Below are 20,716 nucleotides of genomic sequence, written 5' to 3'. Positions count from 1 at the left end.
GATTGCCCACGGAGCAAGGAGAATGGTTTGGTCTGCCCTGTGGTCGTGGGTGGAGGAAGTAGGTTGCTTCACCAGTTGTAGAGGACCTCGACAGGCGTATCAAACATGCTATAGGGATTCTCGTTTTCGAAAGCTATTTGTCATCGTGTAGCCATATATAATATCCATGAACATGTTTGGAGTACCTATTCTGGCCGCTTTTCCAGAGGTATATATGCCACGCCGCACTCCGCTTTAAATACTGGAGAGCGCAATTGAGAACAGTCCATTTTAGAGGGATAGGTCTAAACAAATGAGGTATCAAACATCTAAAAAAAAAAAAAAAAAAAAAAAAAAAAAAAAAAAAAAAAACCATATATCCAAAAGCGCTAGAGCGTATCAACAATCGGAATCATAAGCCGGGCCAAACAAGCCAAGCAATAAACAGAAGTGAGCGACATCTATGCAACAAGGTAATCACACGGATGGTTCAACAGTTTGTAACGGGACGTAGCCCTCGTCTTCCCGGATGGCGGTCTTTCTACCAGTAGCCGTCGACCACAGGGCAGAAGCCGCATCACCGACCCAGCGACGGAGGGATCGTGGACGATCAGACAGCATTGTAGCTGGCGCCCACCAGCTGATGTGGCGAGCATACCGCGATTTTCCGTTGGTAGGAATAGACCCATCGCCAAGCTCCTTCTCCAAACGCTCAATATCCATCCAGGATGGGCGGCGCCAGAGCTTCAAAAGCAGACTACTGACAACAACGGAGACACTAGAGGCGGCCATGGCGGCGCCTGCAGCCATCGGCGGTAGCATGAAGCCAGTAAAGGGTAGGAAGATGCCCATGGCGAAGGGAAGACCAATGACATTGTACAGACAAGCCCACACCAGATTGAGCTTGATGCGTGTGAATACGGCGCGAGACAAGGAGAGACTGGCAGGCACAGAGAGAAGATCGTCTGGGCGCATCAGGACGATGTCGGCAGCTTCCATGGCCACGTCGGTTCCCGATGCCAAAGCGATTCCAACAGATGCAGTGGCCAGAGCGGGAGAATCGTTGACTCCGTCCCCGACCATGGCGATGCGCTCTCCCTTCAATTGGAGGTCCGAGATGATAGCACGCTTGTCAGAGGGTGATGCGGACGCGTAAATCGAATCAGCAGGAATTCCAACAGCAGACGCAATGGAGAGGGCCGTGGACAATGTGTCTCCTGTTACCATTGAGGTCGCAATGCCCATGCGGTGCAAAGCTGCAACTGCTGCGACCGCCGTATCCTTCACACTGTCGCGAAGGGAGATGGTTCCCGCATAGCGGTTATCAATGGCAACGTGAATCTGCGTGATACCAGAAATCATGCTCGTGGGTTTGGGAGCCACCGGTTCCGAGTCGCTTCCGGCTGCAGTCGAATCAGGGTCGGCTGTTGGAGGCATCGGGACGTCCTTTGACCGCAGGAAGTCTGCATTGCCGAGCAGGACCTTATAGCGGATACGCTCGGCGCTAGACATCGGCTCCACGGTTGCGGAAATGCCTTGGCCGACCCAAGCGTCGAAGTCACCAATGCTGCCGGGCAGACCATCTTCTCCGGGGTGACCTGACTCAGACTTGGCTTCAAACAGAATGGCTCGGCCGATTGGATGCTCACTGCCCATTTCCGCAAGTCCGACCAGCAGCCACCATAGTTGACGGCGCCACTCATTTGCTGTCCAGTGAGGCTCCATGCGCGTCTGTGCAACACTCATCCGACCAGTGGTCAAGGTACCGGTTTTATCAAAGACAACATGATTGACCTTGGTGGCAGCCTCAAGAACGGCACCTCCTTTGACAAGAATTCCATGTTCGGCACCAACACCGGTACCGACCATCACCGCAGTGGGTGTGCTCAGACCCAGGGCACAGGGGCATGCAAAGACAATGACGGAAATGCAAAGCTTCAGACAAACCATGACTCGCCCACCGTTATCCTCTGCTTGGAAGATCTTGGGCGGATTGGGCAAGACATGGCTAAGGAACATCCAGCCGAAGAAGGTAATCAATCCAAGACTAATAATCGTCGGGACAAAGTAGCCAGCAACAATATCGGCCATGCGCTGAATCGGCGCACGGCTGGTCTGTGCATCCTGGACCAGCTTCACAATCTGGCTGAGCTGGGTGTCTTTACCGGCTCGAATGACTTTGAAATCAATCGAGCTTGTGCCATTGACAGTACCAGCAATGACGTGGCTGCCTTTTTTCTTGTGGATGGGCAGGGCCTCGCCAGTGATCATGCTCTCATCGACATAGCTTTCGCCTCGGATTACCAGTCCATCCGCGGAGACCTTGTCGCCAGGGCGTAAGATGACTATGTCACCGACCTGGATCAATTCGGTAGGGATAATCTTGTGGTTCACCGATGAGTCCTCCGATAACACCGACCCAGTGCCATTCGACGTCCATCCATCGGCTAGTTTCTCTGCTGCAATAGGGTCCTCATAAATCGTTGTCATGGATGGAGTCAACGACATGAGGCGCGAGAGGGCGGCTGAGGTTTGTCCTTTTGCTCGATTCTCCAACCACCTGCCCAAGGTGATGAATGTAATGAGCATAGTACTGGTATCAAAAACAGTGCTCGGTCGTCTATGATGATCACTGAACACAGACATAATCATGGTAAAGCAACTGTAGAAGAAGGCAGCGGAAGTGCCGAGCATGACAAGGACATCCATGGTCGGGGATCGGTGCTTGAGAGATTTAAAGCTGATGGCGTAGAACCGCCGACCAATGCCAAACTGTACAGGTAAGGTAAGTAACAGACAAAGCAAGTCTCCGAGATAGAGACCCGGAAATAGTTGGAAACTGCCAAAGTCCAACCTGGGCATATACATCGGCAGAATCATGTTGATGAGGAATACTGGAACGGCAAAGGACACGGAAGTGGCGAAAGCTCGTCGCCAATCCTGGATCTCCTTGGTTTTTGACAAGGACTCGAGCTGTGCATTTGTATCGTCCGAGTCAGTGATTAATGCATTATACCCGGCGGCCTCAATCACGTCGAACACAGATCGAATGCCAATGACGGCGGTATCAAAGGCAATCACAAGCTGGGAGGATGATAAGCTTATAGATGCTGACTGGACTCCGGGATATCCCAGGAGATTTTCCTCTAGGGCAGAAGCGGACGCGGCATCACGCAGACCGTGGATGCTCAGGTTGAGTTGCTGGGTCTTTCGTGAGAGTGGTTCCTGCGCCTCGGATGATACAATCGAGGCATCAAATCCAGCATCCTCAATCATTGTGGTAATCCCTTTGGCAGGAAGAATGGTCGGATCATGTACAACCACAGCACGTTCAGCAAGCAGGCTGATATTGAACTGGATCACCCCATCGACGTTCGCGAAGGCATTCTGGACACTGGATGTACAAGCACCACAGGTCATACCTCCGACTGCCACCGTAGTGACCACATGTCCCTGTTTGTCCTCGACCATATTTGCAAGCGTGGCCAAGTTTCCATGGCCTGTAGATGATGCCTTCGTCTCCAGCACCCGCGCTCCAAAGCCTCGATCCTCAATGACCTCCGTGATTCGCTCCGGTGTGATGACTTGCATATCATGTTCCACCACACAGCGTTCTGAGAGTAGTGACACGCTGACCGAACTTACTCCGGGGACGTCGATCAGTCCACTTTCGACGGCTGAGGTGCATGCCCCGCAGGTCATGCCTTCGATCGCAAGCGTAGTCGTGGAGGATTTCGTGGGGTTATTGCTTGGGGATTCCGCGCCCAGAGGTATGGCGCGCTCTTCGGTCGACAAAACGCTGGCATCGAAGCCGCAGTCTTCAATCATCTGTGCAACTTTGGAGGGCTGCAGTATTGACGGATCATGCTGTACAGCGGCGCGGCCCATCATTAAGCTCACGGAGATGTCGCCGACGCCTTCGACCCCTTTGAAGGCACCCTCGACAGCAGACGTGCAGGCCCCGCAAGTCATGCCATCGACTTTGACAGTGGTCGTGGCCATCGCGGGTGGACGACTTGCAGAGGCCGTATCGCCCGTACTACCGAGGTCTGCAGACATGGCGGCAAGCGGAGGTATTGTGTAGCAACCGCGCAACGGCGGATTATCGCATCAGGGCGTTGTTGGTGCTAGAGACCGTCTCGCGATGTGCGGAGATAGCGTGATGTGACCGCAGACGGATGCGCTCGGATCGATGGCGGCCTGATCAGATCATTCCCCAATCCAGCAGACAAGGCCAAATGATGAAAGAGATGCAGGCAGAGGCAATAAATATTCACTCGATACAAAGGCCACCTCGCGACGGAAGGAGGAAAGAGTATTCAACGTGAGCAAGGGGAGCCAAGGCCGCGAAGTGGATGTGATTACGCACGGGTGGATCGTCTGCCACGCTGAGGAATGCAAGCCGTAGGTGCGTTCTCAACCCGCACCGCAATACCTGCGATTTCACCCTTGCTAGCTCGCGTAAAGTAAGCGCTGGATTGGATGAGATCTGAATCGCAGCGTCTGAAGCATACAGATACTCGGTACGAGAAAGCCGAGAAGGGGCAGAGGCTGAAACGCAGTCTCGCCTGTCAGAAGCTGAGGTGCTTCGGGAAGATCAAGAGGCCTGGGAAAGAGACTCTGTACCACGATCGCAGGGCGTAGAGAGGTTGCAAAGGTTACAATACGAGCTACGTCCGAGGATTATCCATGAAGGACAAGTCATTCCACCACGCACATCCAGGCGCGATGCAAATGAGGAAGCCACAATCTCATCCATCACATTTGGGATGAAAGAAGCGCATTGCACTTATTCATGCGCCGATTTGATCGATAAGAGCTGCAAACTGTGCAAACCAGCTCCGCCCAGAACAGCGACGCCCGCCAACGAAGTACATCCTCAATATCTCGATCGTTGGCTTCCACCATCTCCCCATCCTGGTCCCCGGATCCTGCAGTGCAGTGCAGTGCAGCAGCCCGTCCCGGACTCCAAATTCCTGTACCCCTGAACTCGACATCTCCCACCACCTACCCCTCCATCATTGACCGCATCTCATGGACCAAACGCATGCCCGAGCCCTGGAGGCTCTGCAGCCTTTCATTCACCTCGCCAACTCGAACAGCGCGACGTCGCCTCGGTTTGTGGCCAATTTAATCACAAATGCCACTTCCAGCCCACACACCTACGTCTTCGCGGAACTACTGGAGACCCCGACAATCCAATCGCTACGATCCCCCGAAACTCCCGTTGAATACCAGGGCTACCTGAAGGTGCTGGAGATTTTCGCCTGGGGAACATGGCAGGAATATCAATGTATGGCCGGTCTTGCCCAGTCGTCCCAGTCGAACTACCTTGAAAAGGAAAACAGAGCAGCTAACCACCACTCCCTCAATAGCAACCCCCAACCTCCCCAAGCTGAGTAGCGAACAAACTCTCAAGCTCCGCCTCCTCTCGCTCCTCTCGCTTTCGTCAACGATCAAACCACTCACCTATCCCGCCCTGATGAACGCTCTCTCCCTCCCTTCCACCGCAGACCTCGAATCCCTCGTCACCACCGCCATCTACGCCTCCCTTATCTCCGCTCGCCTCTCCCCCGCGACCACCCCACCCACCGTCAACGTCACATCTGTCGCGCCTCTGCGAGACGTACAGCCCCAATCGCTGCCGAAGATGGTGTCTCTCTTAACAGACTGGGAAGCCCGGTGCGTGGAAGTAGTCTCGGATCTGGAGGCGGAGATCGCGCGGGTAAAGGCGAACGCGGCAACGCGCCAGGCCGAGGAACGGGCCCACCAGAAGCTTTTTGACGAAACAGTCCAGCGGCGACAGAATGCCGCCGGCTCGCAAGATGGACCTGGTAACGGACGGGCAGGGAAGGCGGGCATATTTGGGCGGCGGGGTGGGCGAGTCCCCACTGGGATGAGCAGTAATAAGCGAGAGGCGGATGACATCGACGCCGACGATGGGTACTGGGATTCTGGGGAGGGGGGTGAGTTCGGGTCGCGCATGGATATTGACGAAGGAGCTGGGTCGTCGCGGGGTGGTTTCAGCCGGAATTCCAAGCGCATACTGGGGCGCAAGTCCTGAAACCGGATGCTGATGAACGATACGACCGCATTGCTAGAACTAGCTCTACGAAGCGAAATTCAACCATCGCATTTCTTCTGCCTGCCAAAGTTGATTACGAGACTGGGTATACCGGTAATAGGTTGCATTCGTAAAGCCCTAACGGCAGCACTCATTGAGAACATAAATACAAGTAGCTGAAGTCAGAAGGGGTATTGAGAAAGAAAAGAAGTCGACGAGATAAGTAGAGGTGGCAAAGTATGGACACGGCAAAGAGCGAAGAAGGATGACCGTCTGGTGGACAGGTGGAGCGAAGACCGAAGGACGCCTTCGGAAGTAGCAAAGCCTCGGAATTTAAAGGCCGCAGGGATACCATGAGAGCAACATCTATCCGAGGTTATGCTCCATAGAAGCAGACCAGATCATCAGAATCCAGACGCCAGAGTGAAGACGCCCTCGATAGGTCGTACAAATGCATGGCCTTGCAAGTGTTAGAGCGGTGGTCACAAAGTATGATGGGCGGCAAAATGCCCAAGATTAGAGTATCAAAGGTGAGACACCAGTTGGGTTGATTTTGAATCCAGAAATAGGTGATTCACAGCATGGTGCCCGGCACAAAAATGAAGAGAATGCTCAGGGCAGCAGCTGTCAGGAATGAAATAGCCGCTGTAACAATGGCACGCTTGTTGAGCAGCTTGCGAACATAGGGTTCCCGAATTGGAGCCCAGTTCATGAACGTATATTCGCTGTAGCCGAGGAATGCCATGACTGGATCAATCTTGTACTGGTATGAGACAATAAAGTAGGCTGCGACAGCGAACGGAAGAATGATCTGGTAGATGGTTAGCCGGTTGAACCTGTGATTGATCTAGAAGGAATTGCACGGCATACCCAGCAGCGGATGTGTCGAGGCTTATCCCGCAGGACGACGTAGAAGGCTCCCCAGAATCCACCACCAAAACTGATCAGGGCAAAGGCTAGGCGGGCAATGATGCTGAGGGGTACGAGATTGCCCAGTGCCTTTGCCTGCAAGAAACCAGGGAATGCAACGCGTTCCATTGCTTGGAAGACATAGTCCTTCGCCGGGTCGAACACCTCAGGGTCGTCACGACCATCATCCTCGACCAGATTGATAATTGTCGATACCATGGTTTCAGGCAGGGTGATCTCTCGCTCGGAACCGGGGAGAAGGAAGGTGTACAGGATCTTTTCGGCACTGGCACGAATATCATTTCGTGCGACGGTGTGGCCTGGGGAGTTGGAGTCACCATTTCGGGTGCCGTCGCTAGGTCGCGCCGGGGGATCGTTTGACTGAATGGGATACACCGAGGAGCCAATGCTATTTTGCGGGGAATGTGATGAATGTTGGGTTTCGGAGCGCAAGAAAGCGGACAGGCGTTGATCGGCATCTCGACCCTTCTCGTTCATCCCTAGACGTGAAGGCCCAGCCTCCCCAAGCGGAATATCACCCAGGTTTTCCAAGTTTTCGAGCATGGCGGACGACCTTTTGCTATCAGCTCTCTCCATGTCAGGAGTTGCGACAAGTACGGAACGACGAAGCTCTCGGACATAGTGACGGCACAGGGACATGTGTTGCGAGACATCAAGCCTAGTTGGGGGTTCAGTATTATGACCTAATCCAATCCAGCACGGAGGTAGACGCAATCCACTTACCAGAAATCCAGATAGTCCACGGACCGCTGTTGATCCCGCATGTAGATGTAGAAGGAGAAGAGGTCCACGGGGGCCAGCGTACGGCGGCTGAGGACTTCAAAGAGCGTGGGCAGGCGATTCCGCTGCTCCGGATCGGAGAAGTTGTCTGGCGAAGCCATTTTGATGATTGGTTTGAATCTTGTTTGCGGCGAAAATTCCAGCACCGGCGAGTCGAAGTTAAAAAGAGGGGCGTAAAAGGGGTAAGGAGCGTGTAATGTCGCGTCGCAGGCCTGAGAAGCAGCAACACGGCTGTTCCTAACGAGCCGAATTGGAAGTTTTCAAAAAGCGAGAGGCACCTGCGGGGCGCGTTAAAAGAAGCGATGCTAAAAAGAATCAAGTGTCAGGTACACGCAATGGGTGGCCCTGATAGGAGAACCAACCCCTGGAACTGGACGGCAGTAGGTAAGTCGACAAGTGAGAGCCACTCCACAGCAGCAGAAGCAGTCTTCAACGAAATCCACAGCGCGAACAGCCCATGAAGCGGGAATTGAAACGAACGAGGCCAGGCTCTCCGAAGCAAGGGTGTCGAAGTCGTCGAATCTCCAGCCTCTGCATTCTGCGGCCTGAAACAACACCGGAACAACCCTCCTTCCGGACCCACCTGTCAACCCTGAAGATCGTCCATTATTATTGCATCATTCAATATATCAGTTTCCTAGTTTCCTAGTTAACTACTACATGTCTACACTTCTCATTCATAGTATGGAGCGGGAAGAATGACCGCGGAGGATCATGGCATCAGAGTCGTCTTTGATTCAAGGGAAGAAAATAACCACAGCGCTCCGTTAAAAGAAAACTATCCACAGGGTATTGGTAAATCCATGCTGCCTTCAAACGCCATCCCAGCTGAACACCCGCGAGATGAAGAATCCTTAGTGGCCATCAGAAAGATGCTGGAGGCGGAGAAATCAGTCAGTATCTTAACCTGGAATCCATTTCTTCTAAAACTTACCGACCACTCAGGGATATTCCGGATCTGCTGCCACATAAACTTCTCAAGTTTGTTCGCGCTTTTGGCGTACGGGGTGCTCTCGTTGTTATACCGGCGGCAATTGTCAAAGATCAACATGGCATCCTTGATGAAGTCCTGAGGAGTGGGGTACATGTCTTTCTCATGCTTCTCCTCCATGGTAGACAGATCCATCGGCTCCATAATGACCTCATAGTAGTCGGGAACCTCGTCACGGTTGACCGGCTGTGTGAAGGGCCAAGCGGCACTGTGGTTCTGCATATCGTTGAGAAGATGCAGAAGTTGGTTATAGTTTGGTCCGTGGCGTGGCTGTCGGGCCAGTTCATCCATGTCGGGTGACCATCCAGATTCTTTAATGGCAGGTATAGTGAGAGGATCGATTTGAGTCACCCCATTCTTCCACTCCTTGAGGGGATTATGAATAATATGTGACCGGCTGAATGCACGAATCTTGGCTTGTACAGCTTCCTTCTGTTTCAGAAGCATCCGGCCCATTTCAAGGTATCGAATCTTGGGTAGCATTGTGCATTGCATAATGGTTCCGCCCTCGTAATCCTTGATATAACCCATCCAGATCGACCGGTCAAGTGTGATCTCCTTAGTAAATCCCTGTTTTTTGAAGTAACCGATGGCATAGTTGTCCGCATAGGTCAAGAAATGCATAATGGGGGAGGTGGCTTTCACATAATCCTGTTCCATGCATATCAGTGCCAGCGACTTCCAAGCCTGTGGTATCCACAACATACCTTGAGGTGTGACATCAAGTGCGCGCCGTAGCCCTTGACTTGCTGATCTGATGAAATGGCGCAAAAGACGATTTCCGCAAACTTGCGACTGTTAAACGGACGATAAGTGATTCCTCTGCGACGGCTCGATTAGTGCCCGATGTCAGTAACATCCCATTATCAAGCACATACCCAACAACTTCAAGTGGATGCTTCACTATGGCAATCGACAAGTGGGAACGGTCGTAGACAAGGCGCGCAATATAGTCCTTAGGCATCTTCGGGAGTTGCTTCTGGAAGATACACTTTAGGCCAGTGAGGACAATGAAACTGTCATGCGATCCATCATTGTTGACCACCCGAAACTCAATGTCACCTTGGCGCTCTTCGAGTACAGCAGGCTGTGCGAATCAGTCAGCCGTTGTCGGTCTCATGGATAGAGTGACGGCAGGTGGGAATGATGTGAGCGCTCACCTTCTCGGGGAAGGGTACAATGCGCAGAGGGGGTTTTCGCAACGGGCCATCTTCCTGTTGAGCATGTAAGAAATAACTTCTAACGAAATGGGCCACAAGCAACAAACCTCCTTCTCTGGGGAATCGGTGCGTGCTTTCTTGCTGGCTTGCTGTTGGGAATCTGGGGAAGCTGCCTCCTCTGAGGCTTTCCTCTTGGAGCCTGAGACGCGCCGATCATAATGAGCCATAATTCAGATCAAACAATGGTGCAGATTGGACTTACTCTTGGGAGATACCACAGCCATGGTGCGTGAGTGTGTCGGTTTCCTCGACCTCGCGTCCTCGAGATGATGCCGCGGTCGGGGCTGGGAAGAATGATGATCCGGGTCAATCGGCCAGATCAGCCAGTCGCGCATCTATGAAGGTCGCTGGTTCCGCAACTCCGTCGATCCGCTCTTGACACCTGCAGACTCCATTTTCACTACCATCATTCACTCATGTCGTTGAACGAAATCTGGGAGGCAGCCTCCACATCACCCTTCCAACCTCTTGTCGATAAGGAGAGCCAGTTCGTTATCGGCTTCAACTTGCTCCTTGCTGGTACGGATACGGCCCTGCAGCTCCAAAGCCATTCACTGACCTTGTTCATTCCAGCATTGCTTCTTACTGGAATCTTTGGTCTGAGTAAGTGGCACTTCACGCTCAATTCTATCAATTGGTCTTGCTCATCTCCAAAAACAGACCGGTCGTTCGGAAACCTTGTGACCTTGGGGGTGCCAGCATCACTTCTATTTGGGTGAGTGAACACGGTCCTCCTGTTGCACCAACCATACCCTCTTGCTAACAGTGTAATGCTTCGTCAGGTTTGGGGCTGTGCTCATGATTTGCGCCGTCGGAGTTTATGTTTAACGCGATACCCATACCTTGTCCCTCCATGTACCATACGCAGGGAATCCAACGGGGCCTGTACTGCTAGAAGCTCCCAAGTTATCACATATTCGTGAACTCGTTTTATCCTGCTATACCACACCATTCGCTCCCAACCCCTCGGTCTAGCCATACCCCATCATGGAGCCCTTATTCACCGGTGTCTCGAACAATGCGCATCATCTCTACACACTACTATCCTGCATCGGCTTTGCTTCCAAAGCAACCGTACAAATCACCCCGGATGGCTTGCGGTTTTCGGTGGAAGAAGGCCGGGTCATTCAAGGACTAGCATTTCTCGACAAATCTCTATTTACCAGCTATTCATTCAGTCCAACACCAAACGGCAACGACCAAGAAGGAACTGAAAATGACGATCGCTCTGAAGACCTGGCGTACCCACATTTCGTCATCTCCCTGGCGGCATTGCTCGAAACACTCAAGATATTCGGCATCAATGACCTTGCGGAGCCCAATGGATCTCGAGACACCAGTCTCCCTCAGACCAACCCAGCGTCGAGTGCATTTAACGCACCAGCACTGTTGATGGACCGCTCTTGTACCCTGCAATACTTGCAACATGGGGCTCCTCTCAGCATTGCCATCACGGAAGCTGGTGTCAATACTACCTGCGAGCTGGTTACCTACGAACCAGAGGATGACGAAAGTGATATCCCGCTGCAGCGTGACGCCATCATCATGAAAATCATCATGCGATCCGCCTGGCTGCACAATGCCATCGCAGAGCTTGACTCTTCTACTCCAACCATCCTCAAGTTGTCCGCCTCCGCTAAACGAGAGCCATACTTTGCTCTTTCCGGTGCTGGAGGACCCTTCAGTGAATCCACGGTGGAGTTCTCGATTGACCAGCACAACGAAATCGTCGGTAGTTCCACTCAAGCGCAAGATACGCAGACACAAAAAGTCATTGCGGATGACGGGTCGTCGAGAGCTCGTGCTACTCGGGCAAAACTGGCTCCAACCGTTACCGAAACATTCCTCGTCGCGCCGCCGTCTTCAATGGGCGACAGGATCCGACAGGGCTACCGGTTTGCGCTTATTCGCAAGGCTTCTCGTGCTATGTCTGTGGCGAACAAAGTCAGTATTCGAGGGGATCGACAAGGTGTGCTAAGCTTGCAATTCATGGTCGAACTCGAAGATCAGAGTTCAGCCACCGGCAGGTCTGTCGGTGCAGGTGTCAAAGGCCATGTAGGCCCTGTGTGTTTTGTGGACTTTCGTTTTGTACCACTTTTAGACGAAGAGGACGCGGATATGGATATGCTAATGGATGGGTCTTAGCTTCCTACTCGGTTTTATTTGATTTTGCTCAAGCGCATGATGCATTCATAGCATAAGATATCAATAAGAGTATGCTCGCAAATATCGCCTTCCGAACGCCTAGATATGGGTATACTTCAAAAATCCGCTTAGGGACTGCACCTTGCATGGCGCCCACGAAGAATGAGGAAGCAGACTACCTGCAGTCAGCGGGAAGAACGGAAAGACCTCGGGACGTAACAATCAACCCCGAGAATCGACGAGAATTACATGACCTAGAAACAAGTTAGTATAGGCCGCTGTAGTTCTGAATTAAATCGAACATACCTCAGCAATGGACTGCATCTCAATAATCGACTTCTGTCTCTCATTGCGTGAGACACGGTAGTAGTAGTCACTGAAGTCACCACATTGCATATGGCGCAAGAACTCCTCGTCGTGGGTAATGACAATCAACTGAAAGTTGGACTGTTGCTGGCGTGTCCGAATGATATCGTGCAGCGATTCTGCCAGAGAACGAATGTTGTCACGGTCGAGATTTGTCGTGGGTTCATCGAGGGCGATAAGACCGCAGTTGACACCGAAGCACTCCGCCAAAGCGAGACGAATGATGATACTGGCCAGCACCTTCTGCCCAGCGCTGCAACGGCCTCGCATATCCATCTCTGCGCCTTGCTTGACCATGCAAACCCGGTAATTGTATGACCGATTACCTTTGGCGTTCTCATTGTCCGAGCGGATAAGAATCGTGTCAACGTCGGTTCCGCGATAGGTTTTCTGCCAAAGCTCCCCAATGATCGAGTTGATCTCTTCCATTTTCAAGCCATGGTACCGCATGATGGCTTTATCAAGCGCACCGCCATAGCGAGCCAAGTCTTCGACTGCAGCCTTGGTCGTCTCGACCTTGATATGAGCCTCCTTATACTTGGAAGCGGCATCCTTGTAGTCCGTGTTCCAGTCTGCCAAGAGCTGCATCAGCTGGTCATCCTTGGACTTCATTTCTCCCATCTTGCTAGCCTGTTTGGCAGCCAGGGCATTGTGTTCGCGGGTCCAGCGCTCGGACTCTTGCTTGAAGCGGCCACGGTCAACTTCAGCGTTTTGCGCTTCGAGTTGCTCAACTTCCTCCAGAACACTGCTTAAAGATCGTGTGGCCTGACGATAGGTCAGGTTATCCGAGTATTGGCGCTTGGTATTCTCGCTATCCTTCAACTGAGCCGAAATCCTGTTGATCTCTCTTGTTATCTCTCCTTGCTCGGCCTCCAATTTGCTGATTTCTTCCTCGATATCAGAAAGCTCCTGCTGGCTCCGCTCGAGTTGACGCGACCCTCCTCGTTCGTTGTAGGAATTGATATCATCATTTGCAAGGTCGAGTTGATGTATGCTCTCTGAAAGACGGGTGATTTCATGCTGTAAGTCTCGCTCACGCGCATCGGCTCGCTGGCTGATATCATCGTAGCGAGCTTGGGCCTGAAGCAGTTCAGGAGTGAGGTTCTCGATGTCTCGGTCTGCCTTCTCGATGGCCTCTCGCTGATGAGCATTGAGCTTCTTGTACTCTTCAATGCGGACCAGCAAGTCGGCCTTCTTTTCAAGCTGGAATTTGGTATTATCGAGATTACTTCTTACATCTCGAAGGTGCAGCTCTAGTTTGTTGATCTCACCCCGTGTCTGTTCTTTCTCGTTTGTGAGTCTCGAGAGAGTTTTCTTGAATTCCCGAGATTTTTCATTGTTCGCCGAGATTTCTTCCTGGATGTCCTCCAGGGTACGGCCAACGGAGACATCTTGCTGCTTTGTGGAGAGCTCCTCAATTTGAGAGGTGAGGTTCTTGATTTCGAAATCATGCCTGGCAATTGTGTTGACCGTCTTCGTGAGCGCCTCGGCATCTCTTCTTCTTTCCGACTTTTCATCAACGGTCCGATCATGGGCTTCAAGCTCGTCCAAGAGATGGCCACGCTGCGTTTCGCACTCTTGTTCCTCCCTCTCCATCTCTGGGATGTCTGTTTCCGAGAGACGAACCCACGAGTCGTAGGCTGCGCTGGCTTCACGGGCTGCTTCCAGGTCCTCCTCCAGCCGTTTCAAATCCTCATCGTCGCCCTCCAATGCTTTAGCCACCAAAGCCTCCAGTTTTGTAGTGAAATTCTGGAGTTCTTTCTCATTTCTGAAGGATCTTTGGCACGTGCGGCATGACTTGGTCCGCCGTGCTGCATCAAGACACCTATTAAGATACTCGCCCATGCCAGCATATTGATCGGCATCTTTGCGAGCAAGGTCATACTGAGCCTGTCGGTCCTTGACAATATCGGGATATTCGGAGGGCTCCGCGCCGACTGCCTCGTTTATTTCCTTCAAGCAATTGTTGAGTTCCTTCTGCCGCTGGGTCAAATTCTTTCTGGCATTCTTGAGCTTGAACTCGACTTGCTCAAGCTCCCGGCTGACTCCATCACGATTCCGTTCCGCATCGGCTACCTTCTTAGACTCATCGTCGATGACAAGTTGAAAGTCACGCTCTAAGGTTTGAGGCTGCCAGTCTTGACCAACAACCTTCGCGAGGCGATCTCCATGAGCTCCCTTGAGTGTCTGTAAACCACGCTCCCGGTCCTTTATCTCCTTCTTGAGATGATCCAAACGAGCCAGGTCGCCTGCCTTTTTCGTGGACTCGATCAATTCAGCATTCAACTTCGAATTTTCGTCTTCCAGGTGATTGGTCTGCGCATTTGTATCTTGGATTTCTCGGTCCCAAGAAGCATTTTTCGCTCGCACTTTGGAATTCTCAAGGTTTGAGGTAATATCCTCCACCTTAGCCTCCAGCACAGCCTGAACACCTTCGTCAACATCAATCTCATTGAGTTTTCCTCGATAGGTTGCTGCTTCCTGGTCGTTGGTGGCAATTTGTCTCCGCGCAGAATTCTTGCTCTCTTGAAGAGCAGACCTGCGCTGTCCGATCTCATTCAGAGCCTCCTGCACCTCTCGGAGCTCTTTCTGTGCCTCACGCTTCACTCGCTCTAGAGCTTGATTCTGTTCCCGCAGAAAACGACGAATTTTTTGCATGAAAGCATCGATGTCGGCCTGCGCCATACTATCATCAACACCTCGGATGTTGTTCCCACGGGCAACTTCGTTGATCATATTCTGCCGTCGTTGGACTTGTCGCTCAAAGTTGGCTTTGTCGTTTTCATATCTGCCGTTCTCAGCTTGTTTTAAGCCGAGTCTGTGTCGAGTCCGCTCGATCCGCTCCTTCAGCTCCATGTAATTTTCTTTCTGAGCTTCTTCTTGTTGTTGATATTGTATTTGTCTCGTCTCGAATTGCTCCAGTGTTGACTCGAGCCATTCGTCGGAATCATCAAGTTCAACCAGATGTCTCTTGAGATTATCAATGGTTGCCTGGATGCTTTTTGCTTCGATCCGCTTGCCTTCCAGGGCACCGAGAACTTGGGCGTAGCTTTCAGATTCCTTCCAAGCCTTATCGGCCAAATCAGCGACGTGGCGCAGCTCTTTCGACATTTGCTGGGTCTCTCCTCGTAGCGCCTCAATCTCGTCTTGAAGCTTGACCGATCGCTTCTCTGCACGGTCTGCTTTGTCTTTGTCCTCTTTGGCATGCTGCTCCATGATCTTGAATTTTGCGAGCTCCTCGTTCTGTTTCTTCCGCAGCGCTTTGATGTTGTCGATGGCCTTGGTATATTTCATGGCTTCGAAGATCTCGTCGAATTTCTTTTTCAAAACTGAGGGTTCACTCATCGGCCAGAGGCTTTCGTCCTGGTGGCAGAAGATCACGGAGTCCAAGACGGCTTTGGAAACGCCCAGGTACTGTGGCATGATTTGGTCGAGTTCCGCTACGCGTGATGAGATAGCGGTACGCTCTCCATTTTTCATCATCATCAACTGCCCCTCCAGCGTTTTCTGGGATCTCGTGGTTTTCTTGACCGTAAGCTGGAGACTCCGAGTAGCCACCATTTTTGCTCCAGTAGTTCCCTTAAAGGAGAGCTTCACCTGGGCCAGTACTTCCTTCTCTCCACATAGCTTCGGGTCATGGATGAAAGCACCGCCTTTGCTGTTCGGAGGGAGGTCGCCCGTCGTAGCATACTTGAGACACTCGATGATAGTCTACGCCCTGTCAGCTTACTTGTGCGATATCGCGCGGGCAACCTTGGAAGGGTCGTACCGTTTTGCCTGAACCATTGTATCCCACAATCAAAGTAAGAGGTGTGTGGAACTGGATAGTCTCACTGCGCGTGTTATCGAAGGATCGAACTCTAGAGCCAAGGTACGGTAATTAGCATGAGCAAACTCCCTTTTGGACAGAGAGACATACCCCAATATTGAGAGCTTATCAATCTTCGCTATTTTTAGTGGTTGTCATCGTCAGAGAAGTCCCTCTTGTGCTGGGACGATGCACTTACACCTGCCCGTTTATTAGCATATCGCGGTAGATCAGCGGGGGGCTTGCACTCACATTTTGACAAGCCAGCGAGTCTGGGCCTGGCAGGAGACGACCTAGTGGCAAAGGGTATATCTGTTATCTTCCACAGCCCAGTGCAGATGCAACTTCAGCGAACGCCAGCAAGTGCTCGGATCGCCCGATGGCTGCGATGCATCAACTTTCGCCGCTCGCGCCGGGGCGACACGAAATCACGTGTTGATATCGCGTTACTTAAGCCGGTAATGCCCCACAAGATCGGCGATTACAGTCGATTTGAGCGGGCCGGTTGCCTTTTCCCTCTTTCTCTCCCTCTCGCAGAATTGGAGGTTGTCTGTGCGATAGCCGTCGGAAGCGGTCTTCGAATGACCTGGAAGATCGCATCGGCTGGATACTGTGCCTGAATTGCAGGCCCAGAAATGCTCTCATCCGTTCCAGATCTATATCCATTGTGTCCAGGACCCTCAATCCTACGGGGAATGCGCCTTCTAATCGCACTTGATTGAGCAACCCGGACGCTCACCGCACGATCAACCTTATTCTTGTGTTATAGCCATTTGACCTAGTCTACAGTGGTGCAGGCCGCCTCGACATGGCCCTGAGCCAGCAGCATTCGTTTGATAACGCTATATTCCCCGTCTCGCAAACACGAACCGGCTCTATCGAACGGAAACAGGCCTACACCCTTGACCAGCCAAACATGACAGGGTCCTATTCGCACTACGAACTCCAGGTCCCGCAACACGGGGGGTACCAGGACCAACACAATGACCTGGGTTGGTCTCAACTAGTCCTGGAAGAAATGAAGGACTTGCTGCTCCTGCTGAACGCCGAGGGCCGAATCGCCTATGCTTCCCCGTCCGCTAAACAGATCATCGGCCGCGTACCCAAACAACTTGAGGGCAATTCTCTGGATAAACACATTCACGACGACGACAAGTACGTCTTCATGCGGGACATGGACGACTCGGTGGCGTCAAACCGACCATTCCGCTCTCATGTGCGACTTCAAAAGACCAATGGCGCTTACTGCCTGGTCGAGATTTATGGGCATCCTCACATCGCAAATCTGAAAGAGAATCAGGAAGAATCCACTTCAACCCAGGATCGCTGCACAGGCTTCTTTCTTATGTGTCGACCGTACCCTCTAAAGAACTCCCAACTTCTCGACTCCTTCCTAGAACACAAGATCGAAAATGCGCGTTTGGTGCAACAAATTGCCAAACTCAAGCAGGAGGAAGAGGAGGATGCCAGCTTGAATCGGGGAGCCTTCCAGAAGAGGGATACAGACAAGTTGATGGTGGATAACTCGACCGGGCAAGGTGGTCAGAGCGACCAAGAGTCCACCGAAACAGTGGCTGCCAACTCCGATGAGTCCGATACCAGCCAATCGGTGGATTACTTCTCCGAAAAGGCACCCCATACAGAAAGAATGTCCCATATCGACGGCATCGAAGTTATGACTGGTCTCTGCTATGGAGAGGGCGAACGGTCGCAGGGCCTTAGTACTGGCGTGCGTCATGGTCGATTAGTCCAGTGTGACATTGACATCACCACGGCTGCCGACCAAGCTCGCAACGTCCAAGAAGGAGACCGGCGGAAGAGGCTCAAGGCACAACATGTCTGCGATGATTGCGGAACAGCTGACTCGCCAGAATGGCGGAAAGGTCCTAATGGTCCAAAGACGTTGTGCAATGCCTGCGGTTGTAAGTCCTCTTTCTCTTTCCCCTTCTGTAACATCCAGGCTAATCTGCTCCATCTGTCTAGTACGTTGGTCTAAAAAGGAGAAGAAGCGCCAAGAGTCTACCTGATCCTGTCTGAATACTTCATCTTCCCAATGCCGGCATTTTGTGACTAGCGAAAGTTTTCCCCCTGATTCTTGCATCTTTCCTTCTTGGACTTGATTATATTGCGTCGACGTACTTGGTAACATACGATTTCTAATGGGTTGGGCTGATTGAATTTGGTTTGGAAACTCCCTGGTGGAGTTCTTTTGCTTTCCAATCTTGTCACATATGCTGTTTGACATCGATGATGAAATCATGACCCATAATTGTCTGGCGCCTCATTTTTTATACATATATATCAACGTGCCATTCCTGCATTGCGTGTTTCCATAGCCTTCAAAGACTACGCTAACGTGAGGTTCTACCAACTATTCGCCTTTGCTCTTTAGTTGGATTTTCAAGGCAATGAAGACTATATGGCAACCGTCGACACAAGAATGACATGAGTCCGATATTCAAACGCCGTGAGTGGTTGAGTGGTATGTAGCTATATTCGGATGGTGTATTCTGATACTTCAAGCCCGAAGTCCACAACCAAATGATGGCCTGGGCAACACGAAGAGTTGCCCCGCATCGAATTGCAAAGACGGATCAATGCAGCCCCCGCAGTCCTGGTTCAAAGAAAGTAGGTAGATATTGTAGATGGCAAACAAGAGATGGTATCATCAATAATGGCCTAGAAAGCAACAAACTCAACACCTGAGACCTATTTCTGTGCCTTCTTTGGTGGCGGTGGGAAATACATCGGTGATCCTGATTCTGCCTGTGCTTCTGGTGTTTGCTGCGGCGGCGAAACCGGCGAGGACGCATCAGCATTAGAGCGCAGTGGGAGATCCGACGATGTGCTACCAAGCCGGTTGAATGCCAATGTGCGGGGGGTGAATGGTGAAACGGGGCCGCCATTATTGACCGGGGCTGTATGGGCCATCGGTGGGAACCCAGGGGTTCGAGGAATCATTTGCCCTTGGGCGTAGAATGCAGGGGTCGTGGGAACCCCGGTGGGTGATTTGAGGATTTCTTCCTCAAACTCCTTTTCGACGCGCTTCTCTTCTCGCTCTTCCAAGATCTGCTCGCGCTCTTCCTTGGTGATGAAGCAGGAATAGATGCTGACGCATAGTTCCACAAAGAAGAGGAATCTAGAGGAACACGTTAGCTTTGGGGAATTCCAGCCCAGCGGGGAGAGGTGATCGTACATGATGGTAATGGTGAGGGCAAAGAGAGCCTTTGCCTGCTCGCAATATCCAATGTTTGACTCGTGCACGGCCACACTGCACTTCTTTGTGATGTACCATGGCGGTCCTGGCTGGGGGTGTTTCGGGTCCGACATATCGCTGCCTGCTTGGTATCGTGCCGACACAATGAGGAGGATAACCATTGAACCATGGACAGTGGCAGCAACAGGAGGGAAGAACAGGTGCATAACATGGACTGGAAGTTTGACGATCAGGAAGAAGACAGCCAAGACGCCAATGACTAGATTGTAATTGGTGAGGCTATCACCCGGTCAGTTATATTCCGTCGAATCACTATTGAGAAACAACTCAACATACAATGAAGACCAGACCATGGGAGCTGTATATGGCCGATAGTTGGCAGCCGCGTACAGCGCCTCATCGGGAGAACTGTTGAAGCCGTTGTCTGCACCATCTTGCCATAGCAAGGACGAATATAGATTGTGCGAGGCAATACCTGTGAGAGTCAAGAGGACAATCACCAACGGGATCTCAACCAGCATCAAGATGAGGACGAGTTTGAAATGCCGGTGCCTCCTGGGGAAGAAGAAGTGCATGATGGCAGTGTGTTGCGAGAATGATCAGCAGCACTGAAACTGTTTGTACTGAGCAGGCCGTTCAGCCGAAGTGGCAGCCAAGGAAGATATTAATGGAGTACTATGCGAATCAGCCAGTCCTGCTGGCTATGACATCCAGTCCTTCGCATGTAAAACACCGAAAAGGCTTGGAGCTTCGCACCGGGAGAGTCAGAAAATAGAACAGCACAAGTTTGGGCGATCCGGAAGACGGGCGTTAGATATGAGCTCGAGACCTCCCGGGCCGCCGACGCTTCAGTCGCCCATCGCTCGTGTGCAGAGAGGGGCACGAATCAGCAGGGAAGATGAGTGCAGAGTCCTGGTCTGTTTCCCGGGCTTGCATCTGACCAATGCTTGATGGCGGCAAAGCGCCAGTGCAAGCACCCAGTTAGGGCCGCGCACCAATGAGGCGCCGAGGATGGGAATTGGCCTGCCGGTCGTCACACACTAGCCTGTGTGATGGGGTGGCGGATCTGCACGAGCGCTCCGCATCACCGAGCAGCTCAGCAGGATGGAGACTCGTTCTCTGCTTTTGCATGGCAAGGAGCAGCGGCGACACGCCGTGGTGGGGAAGTCAAGTTGGTGCCTCTGTGACATTCCATGCAGCTGGTACTCCGGTCGAC

At 52.0% G+C, this 20,716-nt stretch overlaps 9 protein-coding genes across 9 annotated transcripts; 4 read left to right on the top strand and 5 right to left on the bottom strand.

The window, feature by feature from the left end:
- Nucleotides 1-456: 456 nt before the first annotated feature.
- Nucleotides 457-4,038, bottom strand: ctpA (Cu(2+)-transporting P-type ATPase CCC2; the record flags this gene model as incomplete). Its single annotated transcript, XM_056948665.1, has 1 exon — nucleotides 457-4,038. The coding sequence occupies one exon, from the start codon at nucleotides 4,036-4,038 to the stop codon at nucleotides 457-459; it is 3,582 nt and encodes a 1,193-aa protein (XP_056795890.1).
- Nucleotides 4,039-5,013: 975 nt separating this feature from the next.
- On the top strand, nucleotides 5,014-6,043 carry N7459_009496 (COP9 signalosome complex subunit 7; the record flags this gene model as incomplete). The annotated part of the gene is made up of 2 exons (XM_056948664.1): nucleotides 5,014-5,272; nucleotides 5,355-6,043. The coding sequence occupies 2 exons, from the start codon at nucleotides 5,014-5,016 to the stop codon at nucleotides 6,041-6,043; spliced, it is 948 nt and encodes a 315-aa protein (XP_056795889.1).
- Nucleotides 6,044-6,617: 574 nt separating this feature from the next.
- rgsB (uncharacterized protein) lies at nucleotides 6,618-7,854 on the bottom strand (the record flags this gene model as incomplete). Its single annotated transcript, XM_056948663.1, has 3 exons — nucleotides 6,618-6,854; nucleotides 6,914-7,631; nucleotides 7,697-7,854. The coding sequence occupies 3 exons, from the start codon at nucleotides 7,852-7,854 to the stop codon at nucleotides 6,618-6,620; spliced, it is 1,113 nt and encodes a 370-aa protein (XP_056795888.1).
- A 753-nt stretch (nucleotides 7,855-8,607) lies between these two features.
- On the bottom strand, nucleotides 8,608-10,188 carry gcnE (histone acetyltransferase GCN5; the record flags this gene model as incomplete). The annotated part of the gene is made up of 7 exons (XM_056948662.1): nucleotides 8,608-8,628; nucleotides 8,688-9,431; nucleotides 9,452-9,539; nucleotides 9,623-9,831; nucleotides 9,905-9,958; nucleotides 10,012-10,103; nucleotides 10,167-10,188. 7 exons carry the CDS (start codon nucleotides 10,186-10,188, stop codon nucleotides 8,608-8,610), a joined length of 1,230 nt encoding a protein of 409 aa, XP_056795887.1.
- A 192-nt stretch (nucleotides 10,189-10,380) lies between these two features.
- On the top strand, nucleotides 10,381-10,792 carry N7459_009493 (OST5 family protein; the record flags this gene model as incomplete). Its single annotated transcript, XM_056948661.1, has 3 exons — nucleotides 10,381-10,567; nucleotides 10,625-10,679; nucleotides 10,747-10,792. 3 exons carry the CDS (start codon nucleotides 10,381-10,383, stop codon nucleotides 10,790-10,792), a joined length of 288 nt encoding a protein of 95 aa, XP_056795886.1.
- Nucleotides 10,793-10,951: 159 nt separating this feature from the next.
- On the top strand, nucleotides 10,952-12,109 carry N7459_009492 (putative DNA repair protein Rad1; the record flags this gene model as incomplete). Its single annotated transcript, XM_056948660.1, has 1 exon — nucleotides 10,952-12,109. One exon carries the CDS (start codon nucleotides 10,952-10,954, stop codon nucleotides 12,107-12,109), a length of 1,158 nt encoding a protein of 385 aa, XP_056795885.1.
- A 245-nt stretch (nucleotides 12,110-12,354) lies between these two features.
- N7459_009491 (MRX complex DNA-binding subunit) lies at nucleotides 12,355-16,502 on the bottom strand (the record flags this gene model as incomplete). The annotated part of the gene is made up of 4 exons (XM_056948659.1): nucleotides 12,355-12,363; nucleotides 12,416-16,186; nucleotides 16,245-16,335; nucleotides 16,483-16,502. The coding sequence occupies 4 exons, from the start codon at nucleotides 16,500-16,502 to the stop codon at nucleotides 12,355-12,357; spliced, it is 3,891 nt and encodes a 1,296-aa protein (XP_056795884.1).
- A 589-nt stretch (nucleotides 16,503-17,091) lies between these two features.
- N7459_009490 (GATA transcription factor LreB) lies at nucleotides 17,092-18,279 on the top strand (the record flags this gene model as incomplete). Its single annotated transcript, XM_056948658.1, has 1 exon — nucleotides 17,092-18,279. One exon carries the CDS (start codon nucleotides 17,092-17,094, stop codon nucleotides 18,277-18,279), a length of 1,188 nt encoding a protein of 395 aa, XP_056795883.1.
- Nucleotides 18,280-18,992: 713 nt separating this feature from the next.
- Nucleotides 18,993-20,075, bottom strand: N7459_009489 (uncharacterized protein; the record flags this gene model as incomplete). Its single annotated transcript, XM_056948657.1, has 3 exons — nucleotides 18,993-19,422; nucleotides 19,480-19,779; nucleotides 19,837-20,075. The coding sequence occupies 3 exons, from the start codon at nucleotides 20,073-20,075 to the stop codon at nucleotides 18,993-18,995; spliced, it is 969 nt and encodes a 322-aa protein (XP_056795882.1).
- Between the last annotated feature and the right edge of the window lie 641 nt (nucleotides 20,076-20,716).

This window comes from Penicillium hispanicum (assembly GCF_028827665.1).
Source record: "Penicillium hispanicum strain IBT 35686 chromosome Unknown utg000008l_segment0_segment0, whole genome shotgun sequence".
In the NCBI taxonomy this organism is placed as follows: Eukaryota; Fungi; Ascomycota; class Eurotiomycetes; order Eurotiales; family Aspergillaceae; genus Penicillium; species Penicillium hispanicum.
The sequence above is the reverse complement of the archived record's forward strand: the minus strand, read 5'-3'. Positions and strand labels throughout refer to the sequence as shown.